We start from the raw sequence: 20086 nt of genomic DNA on the forward strand, positions 1-20086 counted from the left end.
TAAAGTGTCAACGATTAAATGTATAAGAGAAGACACACAGAGAACAATAAATATTGGTTACTTTAGGGGTGTGAAGGGAATCTGGGTAGGATATTAATTTTGTACTAAACATCCTTCTGTTGTTTTACTTTTGCACTTATATACTTTTTTAATCTAATAATGAAAAATTAAGTCAAGAGATTTATTTTCTGATAGTCTTCTTTAGACACATATTCTACAATGTGCTATATTTACATAAGAAGGCTTTGCTTGTGCTTTTCAAACCACGACAAACTCCACAAAATGATAATCAGATATTTTAAAGAAAATCTTAGTATCATATTCAACCTCTACTTAGTAGAAGTATAATCAAGCCTGTTACAACGTTACATTTTGCCTATGAAAGCAGCACAAATTTAAAAACTCTGGCATTTAACAGGCAACAATGCCGGTGGGTGGCCGCTAGCGCAGCCCCCAGCACTTTCATACTGCTGGTGGATATGCAACACTCAAAGCCTTTCTGCAAAGTCATTTGGCAACTTTGAATCACCCTATATCATTCACAGTCTTTGAATACAGCTTAAATACACGAAAAGAGAAGAAAAATTAAAGTATGTATCACCTTAAAAAATAAATATATATTAAAAAACTACCTCTACTGAAGAGGAGTGGTTTAGTAAATTATGATGCATCCATTTGCACAGTATGTTATACAGTGACTAAAAATCATTATAAAGAGTTTATCAAGTTAGGAAAAGACGTGTTAAACTTTAAAATTTAGGAAACAAAATTATACAGACAATATGGCTAAATCACAAAAGAAAAATATAGTTAAAAAAAAAGACTAAAAAAAAAAAAAAAGACTAAATTACAACAAAATGTTAATAAGCAGTTATTTAGTTCTGAATGATGTAGTTCATCTTATTCTTTGTTTTTTGCTTCTTTTTTGCTCCAAGTACTTTCCAAGTATTCTGCAAGGAACATAAATTACTTTGGTGATCAAGGAAATGTTTTAAATTAAGTAGGCGGTTAATGCTGAGATTATACATAGCTCAAGGTGCTTAAAACTCTCTCAGGGAGGTTTAAAACACGAGAAGTTAGTAAAATTCACATTAGCTTTGCTTTTTGCTGCCATTCTGGTATACTGTGTGCAATTTTAATTCTTAATAGAAGGAAAAGCATAACTTGTTTTAATTAAATTCACAGACATTGAGAGCTACCTCTCAAAAGAAACTCTTTTCCATGATGATCTGGATTCTTTAGTATTTTCTCTATCTTCCAAAGGGTCTCCTCGATGGGATTCTTTAGAATCCTGTCCAGTTTCACCTGTTTGGAACAGATAAAAACAATACCAAAAAAAAAAAAAACACACCCCAGGTTAAAAAAAGAAAAAACAAGTTAATGCAATTATTTCTCTACAGGGCAAGCATAGAGGTAAGGACAGCAAAATACCCCAACCCCTTACTGGTCAACTAGGTACCTGTGAGTGAAGTAAGAACCAAATCAGTACTCGCAATGAGCGCGCACTACCTGGGTAACAAAGAAGCAACGCAAGCGCTGCTCTCTGAGCAGAGTCTACAGTTGTACTAGCAACGTTTTCTTCTTTAAGCTAGGTGGTAGGCTCATGCATTCTCATACCTCTCCATCTGTAAGGGATGGCTGAGGCAGAATGACTAGGGTGTAGCTTCAGAAAAACATGACTGTGTCAGCCTGACTCAAGCTCCCAATCATGCCCTAGCCAAAGAGAGAGACCACAGTAAGGTGTGGATGAAATTCTCCTTAAGGCTATCGACCTTGGGAATTCCCTGGTGATCCAGTGGTTAAGACTCTGCCCGTCTGCAGGGGTTCATCCCTGGTCAGGAAACTAGGACCCCACATGCCATACTGAGTAGCCAAAAAAAGAGAAGACTATCAACCTTTTTTCTACCCCAATACACTAGAGAAATACATCTTCACAGTGGCAGTAACTAAGCGATTCCAGGAGGTATGTGGGTGAAATCTCCTACTTCAGATCTACCTGTCTGCATATACTCATCCCACTTCTCACCTTTTCCTATTTCTATATTCACCAAACAACGTTAGTCAATATTCATTGTGTAGTAACTCTGGGCTAGGCTCAGTACTAAACCACTTATGTGTATCTATTAACCTTTCCTACAACCGTGAAAGAATTTCCGATGGAGAAAACTGCAGCTTAGAAAGGTTCAGTCACACAGTGAGGGTGGAAATTTAGTCATACAGTGGGCAGCAGCACTGAGTCCACAGTTTGCCTTCAAATTCCTCGTTCTTCAGTGGTAAACGATCATGCCAGGTCAGAACAAATTGCCCTATACCTGACTTGACTAGTAATAAATATTTCCTGTTATTAATTGCCATTTTGAGATTCTGATCAGCTCCAGGTAATACTGCTGTATAAATCTGGACCTGCAAAGTTGAGAACCAGACTTCAGAAAACATTCTCCAACTCCATGTGAGCAACTCCCTCCTAGCAGCGCTAAGCTCACCATAGCCTTCTGACCTCCCCTGGAAGATTCCCCACTCAGCATTTCATTTTTTACCAGCCTCACACCTAAGTATCTCTCAGTTCTGTCCTCCTCTCCATCCCCATTATCATCCCCTGCTACCTGTAATCAAGTACTATGTCATAAAAACTGCTGTCTCTAGAACGTTTCGAATCAATCAGTCTCCTACAGGTAGTTTTCTTCCTCTTACTTTTGCTGCTAAAATGACTAGAAAACCATAGAGCACTGAAATACCCATGGCAGCCTTGAATTAGGTCAGGTTTTTTTGCATGTCATTTACTCCCTCCCAATTCTCTTACAATGCTTTTTATTGTACATACTTATGGCACTCTCCCTAACTTGAGTATAGGTTTATTTGACAGCAATAAATATGGCATGCAGCTTTGACTCTTCCCAGCGTTCCTATGTTGATATTTAACATATTAATATATTACACACTCAAGTTTTTTGAAATTAAAATAAAAAAAATATACAGTATAGGGTGTCCTTCAAACTTTCCTTCTAGGCCTTATCTCTATATGCTTTTAAATCTTTTCAGCAACAAGGATAAAAAATAGAAAACTATCTCTAAAGAATTTAAGATTAATTTCAGATGTTATAATCATGGCATAGGTATCAGCATTAACAATGTGAGAATTAGAAATCATGAGCCTGCCTCCATTTTTTGTCTTCATTTGTACTAGAATTTATATAAATTGCTATGGCTGCTAAAACCTTTGTTTTGGATAACTTCACAATAGTAAACCTATTCTGAGTCATATATTATTCACTGTATATTAATGTTGTTGTTGTTCACTCAGCTGTGTCCGACTCTTTGTGATCCCATGGACTACAGCACGCCAGGCTTGCCTGTCTTTCACCATTTCCTGGAGCTGGTTCACACTCATGTCCATTGAGTCAGGGATGCCATCCAACCACCTCATCCTCTGTTGTCCCCTTTTCCTCCTGCCTTCAATCCTTCCCAGCATCAGGGGCTTTTCAAATGAACTGGCTCTTCATATCAGGTGGCCAAAGTACTGGAGCTTCAGCTTCAGTCCTTCCAATGAACATTCAGGACTGATTTCCTTTAGGATTGACTGGTTTGATCTCCTTGCAGTCCAAGGGACTCACAAGAGTCTTCTCCAGCACCACAGTTCAAAAGCATCAATCCTTTAGCGCTCAGCCTTCTTTATCCAACTCCCACATCCATACATGACTGCTGGAAAAACCACGGCTTTGACTACATGGACCTCTGTTGGCAAAGTAATGTCTCAGCTTTTTAATATGCTGTCTAGGTTGGTCATAACTTTTCTTCCAAGGAGCAAGTGTCTTTTAATTTCATGGCTGCAATCACCATCTGCAGTGATTTTGGAGCCCAAGAAAATAAAGTCTGACACTGTTTCCATTGTTTCCCCATCTATTTCCCATGAAGTGATGGGACCGGATGCCATGATCTTCATTTTTTTGAATGTTGAGTTTTAGGCCAGCTTCTTCACTCTCCTCTTTCACTTTCATCAAGAGGCTTTTTAGTTCCTCTTCACTTTCTGCCGTAAGGGTGGTGTCATCTGCATATCTGAGGTTATTGATATTTCTCCTGGCAATCTTAATTTCAGCTTGTGCTTCATCCAGCCTGGCATTTCACATGATGTATTCTGCATATAAATTATATAAGCAGGGTGACAATATACAGCCTGATGCACTCCTTTCCCAATCTGGAACCAGTCCATTGTTCCATGTCTAGTTCTAACTGTTGCTTCTTGACCTGCATACAGGTTTCTCAGGAGGTAGGAGAAACCTGTATGCACTTTTGTATTATTTATTGATCAAATTGGTAAGACATATAGGTCCTTTTTTTTTTTTTTCAGTGGTAAGTAACAGTGCATGAAAACCTCTAAGCACTTTTTTTTTTTTTTAATTTATTTCATATTATCTGGCTGCATTAGGTCTTAGTTGTGGAACCTGGGATTTTCAATCTTCAGTGCAGCCTGTGGGATCTAATTCCCTGACCAGGGATCAAACCCAGGCCCCTGTATTGGGAGTACAGAGTCTTAGCCACTTAACTACCAAGGAAGTCCTTAACTTTCTTCTGTACTATTTCTTCAGGATAAATCCCTAGAAATGGGATTTATGGAGTCAAAGATTATGAATAACTCCTAAACACTAGTGATACAGTTTAAATATAACCAGAATACTTTTGGAAAATATTAATAATACAGCAATAAAAAAATATAAAATCAAAATTTCACACAACAAACTGTTACAATTTGGGGAACTGAATTATTTGAAGAGTAAAATAAAAAATACTCAAGCTGTCACAAACCTAGGTGTAAGCTGAAAACAGAAACATACCAACTCTTTCTGTTGATGCCTTGGCAATATCCAAATTTGTGCAAAAATGGCAGTTCTGACATGGGAATTACTGAGTAAGGAATTTCATGTAATAATAGGACAATAAGCAATTTTAACTAGATTTAGCTTCCTATATTAGCTTTAAAGTAATTTATAAGCAATACCCAAGTTGACAAAGGATGTGATGATTAGATGAGTTTCAACCACTTCAACAGTGAGAACTGAAACTTAATTTACAATTAAATTCATCAGATACAGTGTATTAGTGATTCTAATTCCTAAGGAGAAAAATAGGCAAAAAGATAAAAGATAAAAAGGGAGATAACAGAATATAAATCAAGCCAAATTTTATTCTTAAACTTACTTTTCTCGTGAGATGTTTCACTGACGTGTTCTGTAAGATACTCCAGCAACCCATCAAATATTTCTAGAAGATTCTTAATAGATTCTTTATCTCCTTTCACTATATTTTCTCCTGAACACAGAATACAGAGCTATTAAAAAAAATTAACCAAGAAATTGAAAGCCTCATGATTTTGAAATGGATATACCAGTATAAAAATATTGTTCAGGACACAGGATTATAAATTAACCCAAAAGAAAAAATGACAGTGTAAATATCAAAAATATCAATTTCCTGATACTTGATTATATTTGAAAAATGTAGTCCTGAATATTATGGGTGATAATTCATTGGCATAGTCCTTTATTTATGAAGAAGCAAATTAAGTGAACTTCATCCTATAAGATTTATACTAAAGTATAAAACAACTAAGCTGAATTTTATTAGGCTGGTGAATATGGAATGATGGTGGTATGCCTCGTTCTGAAGACAATAGCAGTAGAGAATATAAAACAAAAACAAACTTAAGATACCTTCATCAGGAATTCCTAATTTTTAAAATTTGTTAACTCCTATTCACTTACTACACGTTATACAATTTTTTAATTAAAAACTGAGCCGGTCCCCTGCATATAAAACTCCTTTTAATCTCACCTTACCCCCAACTCTCCAGCCTTACCTTCCATTATACCAACGTAATACCTAGAAACTAACATTTAAACTGTTTAAAAGTCTCCAGCACAGTACCTGGCTCAAACAGATTTTAAATAAATGTTCAGTTGAAATGCTGACGAGAAACGGGCTGCAAAAGCATGAAAACTTGACGTGTTTAATGTCACCTAAAATGGACTCTGAGCAACCTGAGGTGTGGATGGAACTTAAAACTCCTGACACACTTGGGCTGTCCTTTGGGAGATTAGATTTGGCATGAATTCAAACAAGTATGGGAGAGGCGGAGTGGAAATTTGATATTTGAGATAATCCAGTCATTCATAACCTTAGTCATGATGCAGGAAAAAAATCCAAAAAACTAACCCAGGAATTTGATGTTTTATAACACTCCAGTAAAGACAGTCAATGTTTAATAGTTTTTTTCCCGTTTAAAACAACTGAACAGATATCTTAAGCCCTATGTTTTGTTTTGTTGTAAGTCCTATGTTTTCCGGCTTAACAAAGATACACAAGCATACCCCAAGGACATATCCAAGACTTGTGGTTTCCAGGATGGGGAGCGTACTGTGCCAACCCAGCAACAAGACTGCCCGCCAGAATGCAGTGCTTCAGCGTGTAGGAGAAACTGCTTTAAACAGTAAAAAGCTGCTTTGCAGTCTACTGGAGGAGGTAAGCAGTTTTGCAACTTTCTGTGGGGTGGGTATGAGTTGTTAGAGGCAACTCCACATACCAGAAGTTCTATAAGCAGACACAATCTTGGTATATGGTATGTTTGTACAGTAAATACAAATACCAAAAATTGCCCAATTGGCAGAGAAAGCCATTTCCAAAGAACAGGGAAGTCCCAGCATTATCCCTCAAAATGAATCTTCCCCAAACTAATTTACCACATTTACTCACCTTGAACTACACTAAAAAACTTAAAGACAGTATTTCTGTAAAATTTTGCTCTTATTACTACCAAAATAAGATATAAATGTCCCATCCTGACTAAGATGTATCTCTCTTAATGATTGTCAAAGAATGAAACAGTATACACTTTCTCTTAGTGATTCAGGTATAGTTTTAAGACTCCAAAATTTCCTCTGTTCATTAGCTTGAAATAATTTACTGAAATAACCCTCATTTTCTATCTACCAAAACAGAGATTTACAAATGAATTTGTTATGTTTGGCTTTTGAATATAAGTATGGATACTGTTTTGGAAAAAGGCTGAAAAACAATTTACAGTTTTATTTATTCCGAACAGGTAATACATTCATATGGTTCAAAATTTAAAAAGTACAAAAGGTATAAAATGAAAAATCTCTTCCCACCCTTGTCCAGTTTATCTCATCGGAGGCAATCAGAATTAAGTTTCTTACATGTACTTCTAGAGAGTCCTTCTGCATTCAATCAACTGCATATAACTTCTGAATTTGTTTTTACAAATAATAGCATATTCTGCAAATCAACATTATAACTACATATTTTTCTCATACAATATATATTAGAGATCATTTCATGAATATGGAACATTGTATTGATATATAGAGCATTATCAATTATCTTTTATAGCTGCAGAGTAGTTCCCTATAAGGAACTATAGTAATTTATTTAACCTGTCCCTATTAATGGACACTCAGGTGTTTCTAATTTTTAGTTACTACAAACAAACAGAATGGTAGCTATAAAGTAATAACAACAACAAAACACAATTCAAATTACCAGCTAGGATTCTGAGACCTATCCCAAACTCAATGTACAACTCTCCTGGAAAAGCTTTAAAGGATGTTGTCTTAACTATACCAGTGAATTGTCTTGGTTCAGTCTTGCTGTTTGGTCTATTTCACAACCTTACTCATTTGGTAAAACAAGGCCGAGTTCTATCCAACAAAATATTTTAGTAAAATGCAAAATTATCTGATGATTAAGTACATACCAACCTGTTATGTGAGACAGGCTGACCTGTAGGTAATCCAAAGCCAGCGAATCAATCGCTGCTTGCACATTGTGAGCGTCGTCCTCTTGATTCCTGGGAATAGCTATGAGATCTGTGGAGAAAAAACTATGTAATTTTGCATCCTATGCAAATCCAAGTTTTCATCTACCTGTCTCTGACCAGGCCTCTGAGCTCTGCCCAGAGTGGGCTATAACATACAGATAAACAGAGCCTGAATTCCACAAAGTGGAATCTTTATTGGTTGAATAGTCAATCAACATATATATGGAGAAGGAAATGGCAACCAACTCCATATTCTTGCCTGGAGAATTCCATGGGGTGGCAAAGAGTAGGACACAACTGGACGACTAACACACACACACACACACACACACAACACATATATGAACATGCTCCATAATAAGTGCCATGCTAAAGAAAGCTAAATAGATCCATAAATTCAAGGAGATGCTAATACTCTAATAAGAGAGAGAACCCATGAGTTGGGACTTTAACCCATAACACCAGGCTGCTTTCCATAAGAGGGAAAAAACCCATAACAGGTATGAAAGGAGGATTCATATATGTGCTGTTAAAGCAAGCTATTGGGAATTACTGGCATAAAGGCTTTTAAGATCAATATAGATCAGAGCAGAAAGATTTTAATGACAACTTAAATTTGGAATTTCTCCTCTTGTATTGAGGAAGATAAGTGTCTTGGGGAAGGATGAAATAAGTATTTTAAAAGACTGATTCAATAACTACATGCCCAAATGGCAACCCACTCCAGTACTCTTGCATGGAAAATCCCATGGTAGACTATAGTCCGTGGGGTTGCAAAAAGTCAGACACGACTGAGCGGCTTCACTTCACTTTTGTACTCTAAAAAGATTAGTATCAAAGATACCAGCTGGAGGGTGTCCCATTATTCCAGGAAGTGATGAGGGCACTGACTCATAACAATGGAGGGGAGAGAGATTGTACAGAGCTTTAGTGCTTAATGGTTATAAACAATATAAACATACAGAAGTAGCAGAGCAATCTATGGATAAGGACTCTGAGATAGTCAACCAGGAACACGGTACAAACAACAATTCTTATCCATAATACTGGTTAAATACCAAGACTCAACAAGTCTTCAAATTCCATTCAATTTTAGAACCCATGCTTCCCTCATGCCTCAGTGCCCACAATGTGGGCGACCAGAGTTTGATCCCTGGGTTGGGAAGATCCCCTGGAGAAGGAAATGGCAACCCACTCCAGTATTCTTGCCTGGAGAATCCCATGGACAGAGGAGCCTGGTAGGTTACAGTCCATGGGGTTGCAAAGAGTCGGACACGACTGAGCGACTTCACTTTCTTTCTTTCACTTTCTTAGAACCCATGCAGGTACATTTACAGAGAAGGTGTGACTTTCACACAACATTATGAATGATTAAACAGTTGATGACCAAGGCAGTTACTATAGGTGGGTCTCCTAAGATATTCATTAAGGCAATGAATGCTATTATTTAGATAAAAAGAAGATAAAAGAGAAATCTCAAGACTTTATATATAAAGATCTAACTAAAAAGCACTAGAAACGTCTGGCTTAAGATAGAGACACTATTACTCCTGCTTTTAAGTATTCTTACCTGGTACCTTTTCTCCCAAAATGGATTGATAAAGAGCAATAAAAACATTAGCATCACAGTCTTCTAGTTCTCGAATCCTCAGGTGTATGTGACATTTCAAAAGAAGATTATTGGCAATAGTTATCCACTCTGTTGGGAAAGGAAGGAAAAGATTAGTCTAATACTAGAAAAAGTCAAACACATTTCTTTAAAAAACAACCTCCACAAACACAGACACTAAATTCAATAGAAGAGAAGGAATCTGATTGTTAGAGAATTTGAAGACCCTGCTAGGTGGGTTTTTTTTTCAATTAAAAAAAATTTTGGGGGGGCTACACCCTACAGTATAAGGGATTTTAAATCCCTTAACAAGGATCAAACCTGCATCCTCTACACTGGAAGGTGGAGCCCTAACCACTGGACTGGGCATGATTTTTGAAAAGCTGTATTTAATTTCTTGGGATGACTTCCAAAAAGCTGTAATTTCAATTTAGTCAAAACTATGATGCAAATTCAATTTTCACTGCTGCAACCTAAAATCTTAAGTTGCTTACCATTGATCTCATTTTACTAACCATAGGTAGATGTTTTTTCAACACATTTACAAGCAAACAGGATGTCACAAACAAGACAGTTTGTTAATGATAATCTCAGGCTACTAGAAACTAATTAATGGATGTTGCTTCAAATTCCCCATAGAATTAGTCATGTTTTTAACCCAATTATCTTGTGCAAGTTGGAATTTCTCTGCTGCCCAAATAGGTGGTGATTAACCTAGCCTGTGAAGAACTAGAGTAATGGCACCAACACTACTGCATTTGTTAGTTCTATTTTTAATTATACTTGACGTATATGAAGAGAGGCCTGGGAAATTCATAAAAACGCCTTTAAATTCAGAGCTGCTGCTGCTGCTGCTGCTAAGTCGCTTTAGTCGTGTCCGACTCTGTGCGACCCCAAAGACGGCAGCCCACCAAGCTCCCCCAACCCTGGGATTCTCAAGGCAAGAACACTGGACTGGGTTGCCATTTCCTTCTCCAATGTATGAAAGTGAAAAAATAAAGTGAAGTCGCTCAGTCGTGTCCGACTCCTAGCGACCCCAAGGACTGCAGCCCTCCAGGCCCCTCCGTCCATGGGGATTTTCCAGGCAAGAGTACTGGAGTGGGTTGCCATTGCCTTCTCCAAATTCAGAGCTAGCATATTACTAACCTTATCGAAGTTTCCTGTGTACCATCCCTCCGTTGGGATTAGCCAAATTATTTCAAGGGCTTCTCACCCAAAGGTAATTTAGCAAACCTGAAACACTTGTTCTCTGAAATAATTGGCGATTAAGGGGCAAGTTCTTTTATTGTGCACGTTATCTTCAGTATGCTCTAGAAAAAAACATGTGTATGTGTGGGACTGTCAGGGCACCTTAACTCCCTCTCCCAGTGACCATTACTTAACCGCAGACCAAACCATGACAACTGGTTTGAACGCTGTCTTGGAAAAAAAGATGAAAGCGTCCTAGACAACCCAATCAACTCGCTTTTCAAAAAATGCGCTACAGAAAGCCGGTAACCGTTGAAAGCACTGAAGCGGGAAAATCCACCACTATTCTGCTTTGGGATGACAACAGATTTTTAGAGTGCTAATACTCAGTCTCAGGCCCCGCAATGCAGGAGCAGAGGGCACACTCCCCAGAAAATACCAGTCTAGGGAAAGACACTTTCTGATCATTTACAGCCAACATGCTCGCGTGCTGCGGGCCTCGCCGCAGGGCCCTTGTCTCCCCGCCCCAAAAACAGGCTCGACAACTTCGAATGCGCCAGGGAGCGGGGCTAAGCCCCAGCCAGAGAACCCGCCAACTACGACCGGATTGTCTCACGAGCCCCTCCGGCAACCCAGAGCCACCCGAAGCCTCAAGACAAGATGGGGAGGGGCGTTCGGGACTTGGACTGAAAGGGGACTTGAGCCCACACACAAACGGGACTCCAGGCAGAGACTCACCAGCCTCTGAGCCGGCCATGTCGCGGAGGCAAGTTGCCTCCGGACTCCTAGCCGGGCGCGCGCGGGACGGCGTCCTGAAAAGGCCGCACGGAGCGGACCCAGCGCTGACAGGAGAGGAAGCAAACGAAAGTGCCGGGAAGGGATGCGGTGGAAAAGGGAGGGACGTTAAAACGAATTCTCGCTGCTGATTGGTCACCGCGGGGAGTACTTCCTTTGGCAGCACGTGCCGAGGTGGCGGTTTGCGAGCTCTAGATACCATTTTTCACCAGCCAGATCCCGCTCAGGGGTCCTGGGGTGGGTGGGTTTGACAGTTCGGGTCACCCAACAGCCCCGGCCAATTTCCCGGGGGCATTAGCACGGCACTTCCGGTGAGCTATTTCGTCTTGTACTCCTCCGCCGACGCCAACTGGGGAAGTAGTGCGTCCCGCTCACTCGGCGGGCGGGGCAGCCACGTGACAATGTCGGGCTCCGCCTTCCTGTCGCCCCTAGTAATGGGCGTAAAGGCTCTTTGGAGACGTAAACATCTTCAAGGGGACCGAGTGGGTTGACGTGGGCTGGACATTTTACTGTCTGGGCTAGACCTGGAAAAGGGCCCAGTGGTCTCCCTGAAGTGTCAAAAACCAGAAAAAGGTGAAATCAAGAGAGTGCAGGCTGAGGCATCCCAGTGGAGGACCGCGGCGGGGGGGGGGGGGGGGGGGGGCGGGGGGTGGGTACCATCCTTGAAAGGGGCGAAAAATCGGCAAAGGGGGGAGGGGCGAGAAAATGGCGGATCCCGGAACGCCGGCAGGCGTTAATACCTCTGCGCAGGGGCGGAGTGATTAGGTCATAGAGCGGCTCCCAGCATTCTCTGCGGCGGAGGAGGCGGGCCAGGCTATAAAACCGGCTGCCGGGACGCGGCCGGCACCTCATTCATTTCCACCGGTCTCTTGTTGGGCAGCCTTGGCTTCTGTCATCGTCGTCCCTCCGCCGCTGCCGCCCCCGCAAGGCTTTGCCGTCGCCGGAGCCACCTCCAGCGACTCGTCGCACCCGATTCTCTCCGCTTCGCTTCCCGCCAACCGCAACCATTGACGCCATGTCGGGTTATTCGAGTGACCGAGACCGTGGCCGGGATCGAGGGTGAGTGTGGGAACCGACCTGTCAGGCCCGGCGGGTGGGGGATGGGAGACCGATGAGGGTTGCGGGGGTGGGGTGGTGGGGGGAACTCGGCTTCTATAGACTATTCTTGGGCCTCCGCCGTCGAAAAGGGCTTGCGCCATTTTGATATTTGTCCAAACCTGGAGTTTTCATGTTAACGGTCCTCAAGATTCCTTTTTGTTTGGGAGGGGGTATCGGGACCTTGATGATTTGGCAATTGTTCGGAGAATTTCGAGCACATTTTTCTAGGGGAGGAAAGCGCGGCGCTTCGAGGCAAAGTTGCCGCTATTAGATGTAAGCTTACAGGAGTTTTACGGAATCTGGGGGTTCTGTGGGTGCCGAGGGGGCCGCCTCCGAAGCCGTTAATGCGGCGATGTTTGGAGGGTGGCCGGCGCCGCGGGAATCGGCCATGTGGCCGAGCCGTGGGTACAAAATGCCGGCGGCGGACATGGCGGCGGCGCCTTTGTTACCCCGCCCGGCGGAGGAGCTCAAAATGGCAGCGTCGAGAAAATGTGGCGCAGAGAGAAATGAGAGACAAAGGGGGAAGCGCCGCCCCAGCGGGAACGCCGCCCGAAGGACTCCACCCGGGCCGGGACTCCTCCCCCGGTAGTCTCCAGCTCCTCCTCCTCATTTTCCTTTCGTTATATAATTTTGCTACCTTGGTAGGAAGCCGTTTTGAGGGATCCCTCAACTCGATTGGCTTGCCTAACTACCCCCGAGACCATCCTCCGTGTTCTGCACTCACTGCCTGTGTTGTTCCGCTACCTATTAAAACCAGAGCTCTTTGGTTCAGGACAGCTGCTAAGTAACATCTGTGTTAAGCTTCTGCTTTATTGGCTTTTTAAGGCATTTAATTCTTTTGCTCGTGGGAAAGAGTAGTATCTACCAGCTGTTGTCTGTCCTTGTATCTGAACTCCTAGAGCTTGGCCAGCCAGTTTCCGACCTAGTAAATCCCGGGCTGTTGATTTGTTTTCAATGGTGTGTGTACTTCCTATAACGGGAAATGAGGGAGATGTGGTACTAACTGTGGCTTTTGAAAGAATGACCGTCACTGAGAACAGCTCTTCCACCTCCAGAATCTTTCATTGAGTTTTAGCATGTGCGCAGGGATGGTAAAATAAGTCTGTACATGTTTGAAAATGCAATTTTTTTTTTCTCTAATTTTAGGTTTGGTGCTCCTCGATTTGGAGGTAGTAGGGCAGGGCCCTTATCTGGAAAGAAGTTTGGAAATCCTGGAGAGAAACTGGTTAAAAAGAAGTGGAATCTTGATGAGCTGCCTAAGTTTGAGAAGAATTTTTATCAAGAACACCCCGATTTGGCTAGGCGTACAGCAGTGAGTAATTTCATATGGTTTCTTCAGTCTGTAACTCAAGTGACTTTTAAGTTTGACTAGAAATGTCTTGCAAACTTAAAGGACTGTTAATGTAGATAATTATTAACTTAGGGGTGTATTGGTTGTGTGTTTAGTTAGGGGGAGTCCTCATGAGATAAACTGAATTTTTATGGTTTCTTTTGTAGCAAGAGGTAGAGACATACAGAAGAAGCAAGGAAATTACAGTTAGAGGTCATAATTGCCCGAAGCCAGTCCTGAATTTTTATGAGGCAAACTTCCCTGGTAAGTGCTAGTTTTCCCCACCTTTTAAAAAAAATTCCTTTTCTCTTGGCATTATTGATGTTTAATTCTTAACATTACAGCAAATGTCATGGACGTGATTGCAAGGCAGAACTTCACTGAACCCACAGCTATTCAAGCTCAGGGATGGCCAGTTGCTCTAAGTGGATTGGATATGGTTGGGGTAGCACAAACTGGATCTGGGAAGACTTTGTCTGTAAGTTCGGGAGAACTTTTGAGTTATGTAACAGGTCCTGAAGAAAATGGATTGGGAGTTAAAAGAAACCAGAAGTGTTTTTAATGTGACTTCATTTTTTTGCTTTTCTCTTGTATAGTATTTGCTGCCTGCCATTGTCCACATCAATCATCAGCCATTCCTAGAGAGAGGTGATGGGCCTATTGTAAGTGTACATTGTATTCTCTTAACTTTGTTAAAAGCATAGAGATTTGTAGAATATACAGCAGAATAAAATTGTGGTGGTTTTATATATAGAGTTATGTTTTTCAGTGTAGGAAGGGACAAAGCTGCTTTGGGTATTGCCAGTGTAAATCGTCTACCCGTGTAGCAATAGTAAATTAGCACTTGAAAACTAGAATTCAGGACTCTCCTTAAGGTGTTCTGCTTTCTCTTTTCTTAGTGCTTGGTGCTGGCACCTACTCGGGAACTGGCCCAACAGGTACAGCAAGTAGCTGCTGAATACTGTAGAGCATGTCGCTTGAAGTCTACTTGCATTTATGGCGGTGCTCCCAAGGGACCACAAATACGTGATTTGGAAAGAGGTATGTAACCAAAAAGGTTTTATTTGTTACTGATTATGCAGAAAGTTCTGGATGTTGTGGTAACATTTGTGTGTTTAAAGGTGTGGAAATCTGTATTGCAACACCTGGAAGACTGATAGACTTTTTAGAATGTGGGAAAACCAATCTAAGAAGAACCACCTACCTTGTCCTTGATGAAGCAGATAGAATGCTTGATATGGGGTTTGAACCCCAAATAAGGAAGATTGTGGACCAGATCAGAGTGAGTGTCCTTTTAAATGTTGTGTCATGTCTTCAAACTAAGCTGTAAATTTGTTCTTGAAATACAATGACTTTTTTTTTTTTTTTAATCTAAAAATCTGTAGCCTGATAGGCAAACCCTAATGTGGAGTGCTACTTGGCCAAAAGAAGTAAGACAGCTTGCTGAAGATTTCTTGAAAGACTATATTCATATAAACATTGGTGCACTAGAACTGAGTGCAAATCACAACATTCTTCAGATTGTGGATGTGTGTCATGACGTAGAAAAGGATGAAAAGTAAGTGACTAACTCTGAAAACAACTCTACAAGTTGAGTCACTGTTGCACAAGTTATCTTAAGAGTGACTTTCAGTTGGGTGGAATCTAAATGCTAATTTGAAATCTGTCATGCTGAAAATTGTTTTGCTTCCTTCAGGTAATTGGCTATCACTATTTTTTTTTTTTTTTTAATTATTAACAGAAAGAGTATTGTCTTGTGGTTTAAGGGTAAAGGGTAGAATGGTTAAAAAGATTAAGCAGGTGTTCTCTTGTAGCCCTGTGAGTAAAAGTTGGTGGTCTGCTCATAACCATGAACTTTTTAAAAAATTGAGAATATTTTTTCTTTCAAGGCTTATTCGTCTAATGGAAGAGATCATGAGTGAAAAGGAGAACAAAACCATTGTTTTTGTTGAAACCAAAAGAAGATGTGATGAACTCACTAGAAAAATGAGGAGAGATGGGTATGTGTGGTTGTCCTCCACTAAAGCAGATATTTATTGGAGCTGAGTTCAGGAGAAGGGGCAAAGTTTAATCAGGGTTGATAGCTCTGAGTTTCAAAGATGGAAATGATCTGGTAGTATACATGTATAGGAAAGACTGTGTGTACCTTGTTTCAGATGGAGTTAAAAGGGTTTGTGACCAAAACCGTTAAAGCACATGGTTAAAATCTACAAGGATTTAAATGTGATTTTTCTTTAATTTAGGTGGCCTGCCATGGGTATCCATGGTGACAAGAGTCAACAGGAACGTGACTGGGTTCTAAATGGTAAGTATTTTAAGTGCGGGGTCCTACTCCCACCCCCCAAAGACTTAGAATACCATTCATATTGATGGTTATATATGTGCTTTCTTTTGCAGAATTCAAACATGGAAAGGCTCCTATTCTGATTGCTACTGATGTGGCCTCCAGAGGGCTAGGTTAGTACAAACTCGAATTCATGGCTTGGTTTCCCAGAAGATACCCATATAATTTTTTTAAAGAAAGTTTATTGCTTTCTTTAACCTCTGCATTTTTTCTAAGTTTTTTTCATATAAAGGTGCAGTCTTTGTGGCAAGGCCTAGGCATGACAATCGGAGGACTCGAGGGGGATGGAGGACTAGTGATCGGCTGGCTGCTTCCAGTCGATTAGAGAGGTGAAAAGCTGAAAGTGTGCCAGTAATCTTCAAAAGGCAGAACATACCACCTCTGCCCCGTAAACTGTTCTCTCCGGGGGAAAAAAATGGAAGTTATCCTCACAGTTCACTGCCGTGGTATTTCTTCTGTCCCATGCTTTGCATGACTGCCATGGTACAGCATTGTTTCAAACTGTTTACTGTGATCTGTGGGTCTTTGAGTTTCAGTGAGTTTGCTGAAATGTCGAAGAAATATTTCCAAACTTCAATGTTCAATGAAATTTTTGTTCAAGTTTGAAATGGAGAGAGCAGCTTTAAAAGGTACTAAAAGCCTTTTACAAATTGGTGAGTACTGGCACATAAGATCTAGAGCAGGAGCAACTTCTCACACGTAGTCAGTGGGAAAAAAAGCAGTGCTTTGAAAGTTCCTCCCTCACCTACACAGTAGTCGTCATGTCGAGACCTGCCAGAGAGAGACACATTCTCAAGTGAATCCTGGCTTCTTGGAAGCGCTTGCCTAGACGAGACACAGTGCATAAAAACAACTTTTGGGGGACAGGTATGTTTTTCTTGCAGCTGCGGTTGTAAGGTCTTGGCAAGACAAGCAGTGTGGCCAGAATTTTGAACTTCTGATAAGTGTGTAACGCAAAGGACCATGTACATTTTTGTTGAAAGGTCCTCAAAATGAGAGCACACGAGGAGGTTGCTGTGAACTTTTAAGTGGCCCTACTGCGCAGAAGCATTCAGATGTCACTTGATGATCTGTAAGGGGACTTGCTAATTTGGGACTGTTAGGAAATACACACGTCCTTTGGACACGCTCCATCATTGGGTGGGTAATAAGGTATATAGATGACGTGTGCTTTTTGTTTTTTTTTCTTCCCCCCCTTCAACCTCAATGGTATTCCTACAGGGAATGGATAACCATTTTAACTGTATTTTTTGCAGCCCATACCTTCTTGGGAATACAATTGTCTAACTTTTTATTTTTGGTCTGGCTGTTGTGGTGTGCAAAACCCTGTACATTGCTATTTTGCCACACTGCAACACCTTACAGATGTGGAAGATGTGAAATTTGTCATCAATTATGACTACCCTAACTCCTCAGAGGATTATATTCATCGAATTGGAAGAACTGCTCGCAGTACCAAAACAGGCACAGCATACACTTTCTTTACACCTAATAACATAAAGCAAGTGAGCGACCTTATCTCTGTGCTTCGGGAAGCTAATCAAGCAATTAATCCTAAGTTGCTTCAGTTGGTCGAAGACAGAGGTTCAGGTAAGACCAACCTTTGGTAAGTGGGTGTGGGGTCACATGATTATTTACAAGTCCATTTGGATGGGATTGGTGGGTGAGGGCAGAAAGAAGTTGAGAAAATACTTCTCAAATTGAGCTACGAAATTCTTTTCTGTGTTAGTAATGATTGGTTCCATGGAAATAACCGGTTGGCAATTTTTTTCTTGACAGGTCGTTCCAGGGGTAGAGGAGGCATGAAGGATGACCGGCGGGACAGATACTCTGCGGGCAAGAGGGGTGGATTTAATACATTTAGAGACAGGGAAAATTATGACCGCGGTTACTCTAGTCTGCTTAAGAGAGATTTTGGGGCAAAAACTCAGAATGGTGTTTACAGTGCTGCAAATTACACCAATGGGAGCTTTGGAAGTAATTTTGTGTCTGCTGGTATACAGACCAGTTTTAGGACTGGTAATCCAACAGGGACTTACCAGAACGGTTATGATAGCACTCAGCAATATGGAAGTAACGTTCCAAATATGCACAATGGTATGAACCAACAGGCATATGCATATCCTGCTACTGCAGCTGCGCCTATGATTGGTTATCCGATGCCAACAGGATATTCTCAATAAGACTTTAGAAGTATATGTAAATGTCTGTTTTTCATAATTGCTCTTTATATTGTGTGTTATCAGACAAGATAGTTATTTAAGAAACATGGGAAATGCAGAAATGACTGCAGTGCAGCAGTAATTATGGTGCACTTTTTCGCTATTTAAGTTGGATATTTCTCTACATTCCTGAAACAATTTTTAGGTTTTTTTTGTACTAGAAAATGCAGGCAGTGTTTTCACAAAAGTAAATGTACAGTGATTTGAAATACAATAAATGAAGGCAATGCATGGCCTTCCAATAAAAAATATTTGAAGACTGAATTAAGTGGAAATGGTACTTTATTTTACATATATAATGTCATGTAAAACTTTGCTTAGATGGTCTTTTTTTTTTTTTTTTTTAATCATAAAACTAAAATTGACTGCTCCTTCTATAATTCATTTTGGGAAGTGGGGAGATCAGAAGGCCCTTCTTAAAGTGATCTATTCCTATTGTAAGGATTAAAATGCAGTTGATTTAGGTTGATTAGCAGTTCTAGGCTAAATTGCACAAAGGCTTTCTTTTGGTGCCTCCCCAAATCAGGTGAGTCGTTTAAATAGTCTTAGAACGGTGAAAGGAGATACTAAAACAGGAAACAAGTGTATAGCCCCACCCTTAACTTAGATTGCTTAGTGAGAACATGGATGACTGTTCCTTTCGCAAATTTGTAATTTGGGAAAAGTCTTCAAATAACTTTTCAAGAGATTATATTTGTGCTCTGGGCTGTACTATTACTGAGGCTGAAAGACTTCCACCCTTGAAGATGGTTGGCCACAAGCTAAGATTGAATTCATGTCCTGTGTTCTCCTGCCAAGGGTAATACAGAAAGGCTAGTCTTCATAGGCCTCCTGGGGTTCTTACCTAGTCAAACTAGGAGTCATGAATGGCCAGTAATTGAGGGAACTCTGGAGGACTTCAAAATGTAAAATAGGATGTAAGAAATCCTCAAATTTAACGGGTTAACCTAGAGGAAGCCACATTGCCCAAAGCACAGTGACTGTGATACAGATCCTTTTGTTGGATCAACATGGGTTTATTGCTGAAGAGATCTGGTGGGTAGCTTTAACTGTGTCTCACCAACCTTAATACTTCATTTGAATGTTTGCAAGGAGAGGATAGGGTTTTATGAGACTTCATTTTAAACTATGGTTATTGAGGCTTTAATTGGTGTTAATGCCTTAGCTCTAAAATGTAAAACAAACTAGAATTTTCCAGGGACAAGACAAGGAATGGTATTTTTAGGACTGACACTGAAAACTGATGGACCCTTTAGTAATTTAACAGTTTTCAATAGCATGATTAGTCATTCATTATGACTCTTAAAAGGAGCTTTTGGGGGTAGGTTGAAGTATTTATTACATATTACTGTTTAATGTCTAAAGTGGGCCTTTTAATTTGTAAACACTGGAATGATTGTGGGGCTGTGGAAAACAAACTATTTGAAGTAAATTTTAAGACAGTCCACTTTTTAGCATGTGTGTTGTGTCCAGCCTGTGGTTGTCTTAATAAATGTGATTTTTCTCCCCATTCTCTCTTTTATTTATTTGCGTTGTAGGCCTCGTGTGTGTTTTCTGGGAGTGGAAAACACGTTAATACTGCCCAGCCTCACTGTTAATACAATTGCTTTTCATATATACTGATCTACTGACTTTTTAACAGACTTACATGTTCTTGTATGGAACAATTTTC

The 20086-nt window shown here is 40.5% G+C and overlaps 2 protein-coding genes across 17 annotated transcripts in view; one reads left to right on the forward strand and one right to left on the reverse strand.

The window, feature by feature from the left end:
• The window catches only part of CEP95 (centrosomal protein 95), a 43462-nt gene extending 31682 nt beyond the window's left edge, over positions 1-11780 (reverse strand). For 5 of the 16 annotated variants that reach the window (XR_015147411.1, XR_015147412.1, XM_086356894.1 and 2 more), the window contains exons 1-5: positions 11364-11489; positions 9399-9527; positions 7770-7877; positions 5194-5304; positions 1200-1305 (exon numbers count right to left, since the gene is read on the reverse strand). Coding sequence is in view for 5 of the 16 variants with exons in the window: in XM_086356894.1 (XP_086213020.1) it covers positions 1200-1305; positions 5194-5304; positions 7770-7877; positions 9399-9527; positions 11364-11382 (473 nt within the window). In the remaining 11 variants the exon portion in view is untranslated. Of the gene's footprint in view, positions 1-1199; positions 4133-5193; positions 5324-7769; positions 7878-9398; positions 9528-10583; positions 11221-11363 lie in introns of those variants that run through there. The other 11 variants (XR_015147414.1, XM_086356903.1, XM_086356898.1 and 8 more) reach the window with 9 other exon arrangements.
• Positions 11781-12265: 485 nt separating this feature from the next.
• On the forward strand, positions 12266-18678 carry DDX5 (DEAD-box helicase 5). Its single transcript, XM_086356921.1, has 13 exons — positions 12266-12479; positions 13665-13830; positions 14016-14112; positions 14193-14326; positions 14445-14510; positions 14748-14889; positions 14970-15130; positions 15234-15406; positions 15738-15848; positions 16092-16153; positions 16246-16305; positions 17558-17782; positions 17972-18678. The coding sequence occupies exons 1-13, from the start codon at positions 12436-12438 to the stop codon at positions 18373-18375; spliced, it is 1845 nt and encodes a 614-aa protein (XP_086213047.1). The 5' UTR covers positions 12266-12435; the 3' UTR covers positions 18376-18678.
• The last annotated feature ends 1408 nt before the right edge of the window (positions 18679-20086 follow it).

Source organism: Bos grunniens, chromosome 19 (assembly GCF_055505025.1).
Source record: "Bos grunniens cultivar Pamir isolate PY7600 chromosome 19, Bosgru_T2T1.0, whole genome shotgun sequence".
Classification (NCBI taxonomy): domain Eukaryota; kingdom Metazoa; phylum Chordata; class Mammalia; order Artiodactyla; family Bovidae; genus Bos; species Bos grunniens.

What these genes read in the sequence shown, in the direction of transcription:
- DDX5 (XM_086356921.1), top strand. Translation starts at nt 12,436, where the DNA reads ATGTCGGGTTATTCGAGTGACCGAGACCGTGGCCGGGATCGAGG. An exon ending in ATTTGGCTAGGCGTACAGCA is followed by an intron (nt 13,831 to 14,015) that starts GTGAGTAATTTC and finishes TTTCTTTTGTAG; the next exon opens with CAAGAGGTAGAGACATACAG. An exon ending in GATCTGGGAAGACTTTGTCT is followed by an intron (nt 14,327 to 14,444) that starts GTAAGTTCGGGA and finishes TCTCTTGTATAG; the next exon opens with TATTTGCTGCCTGCCATTGT.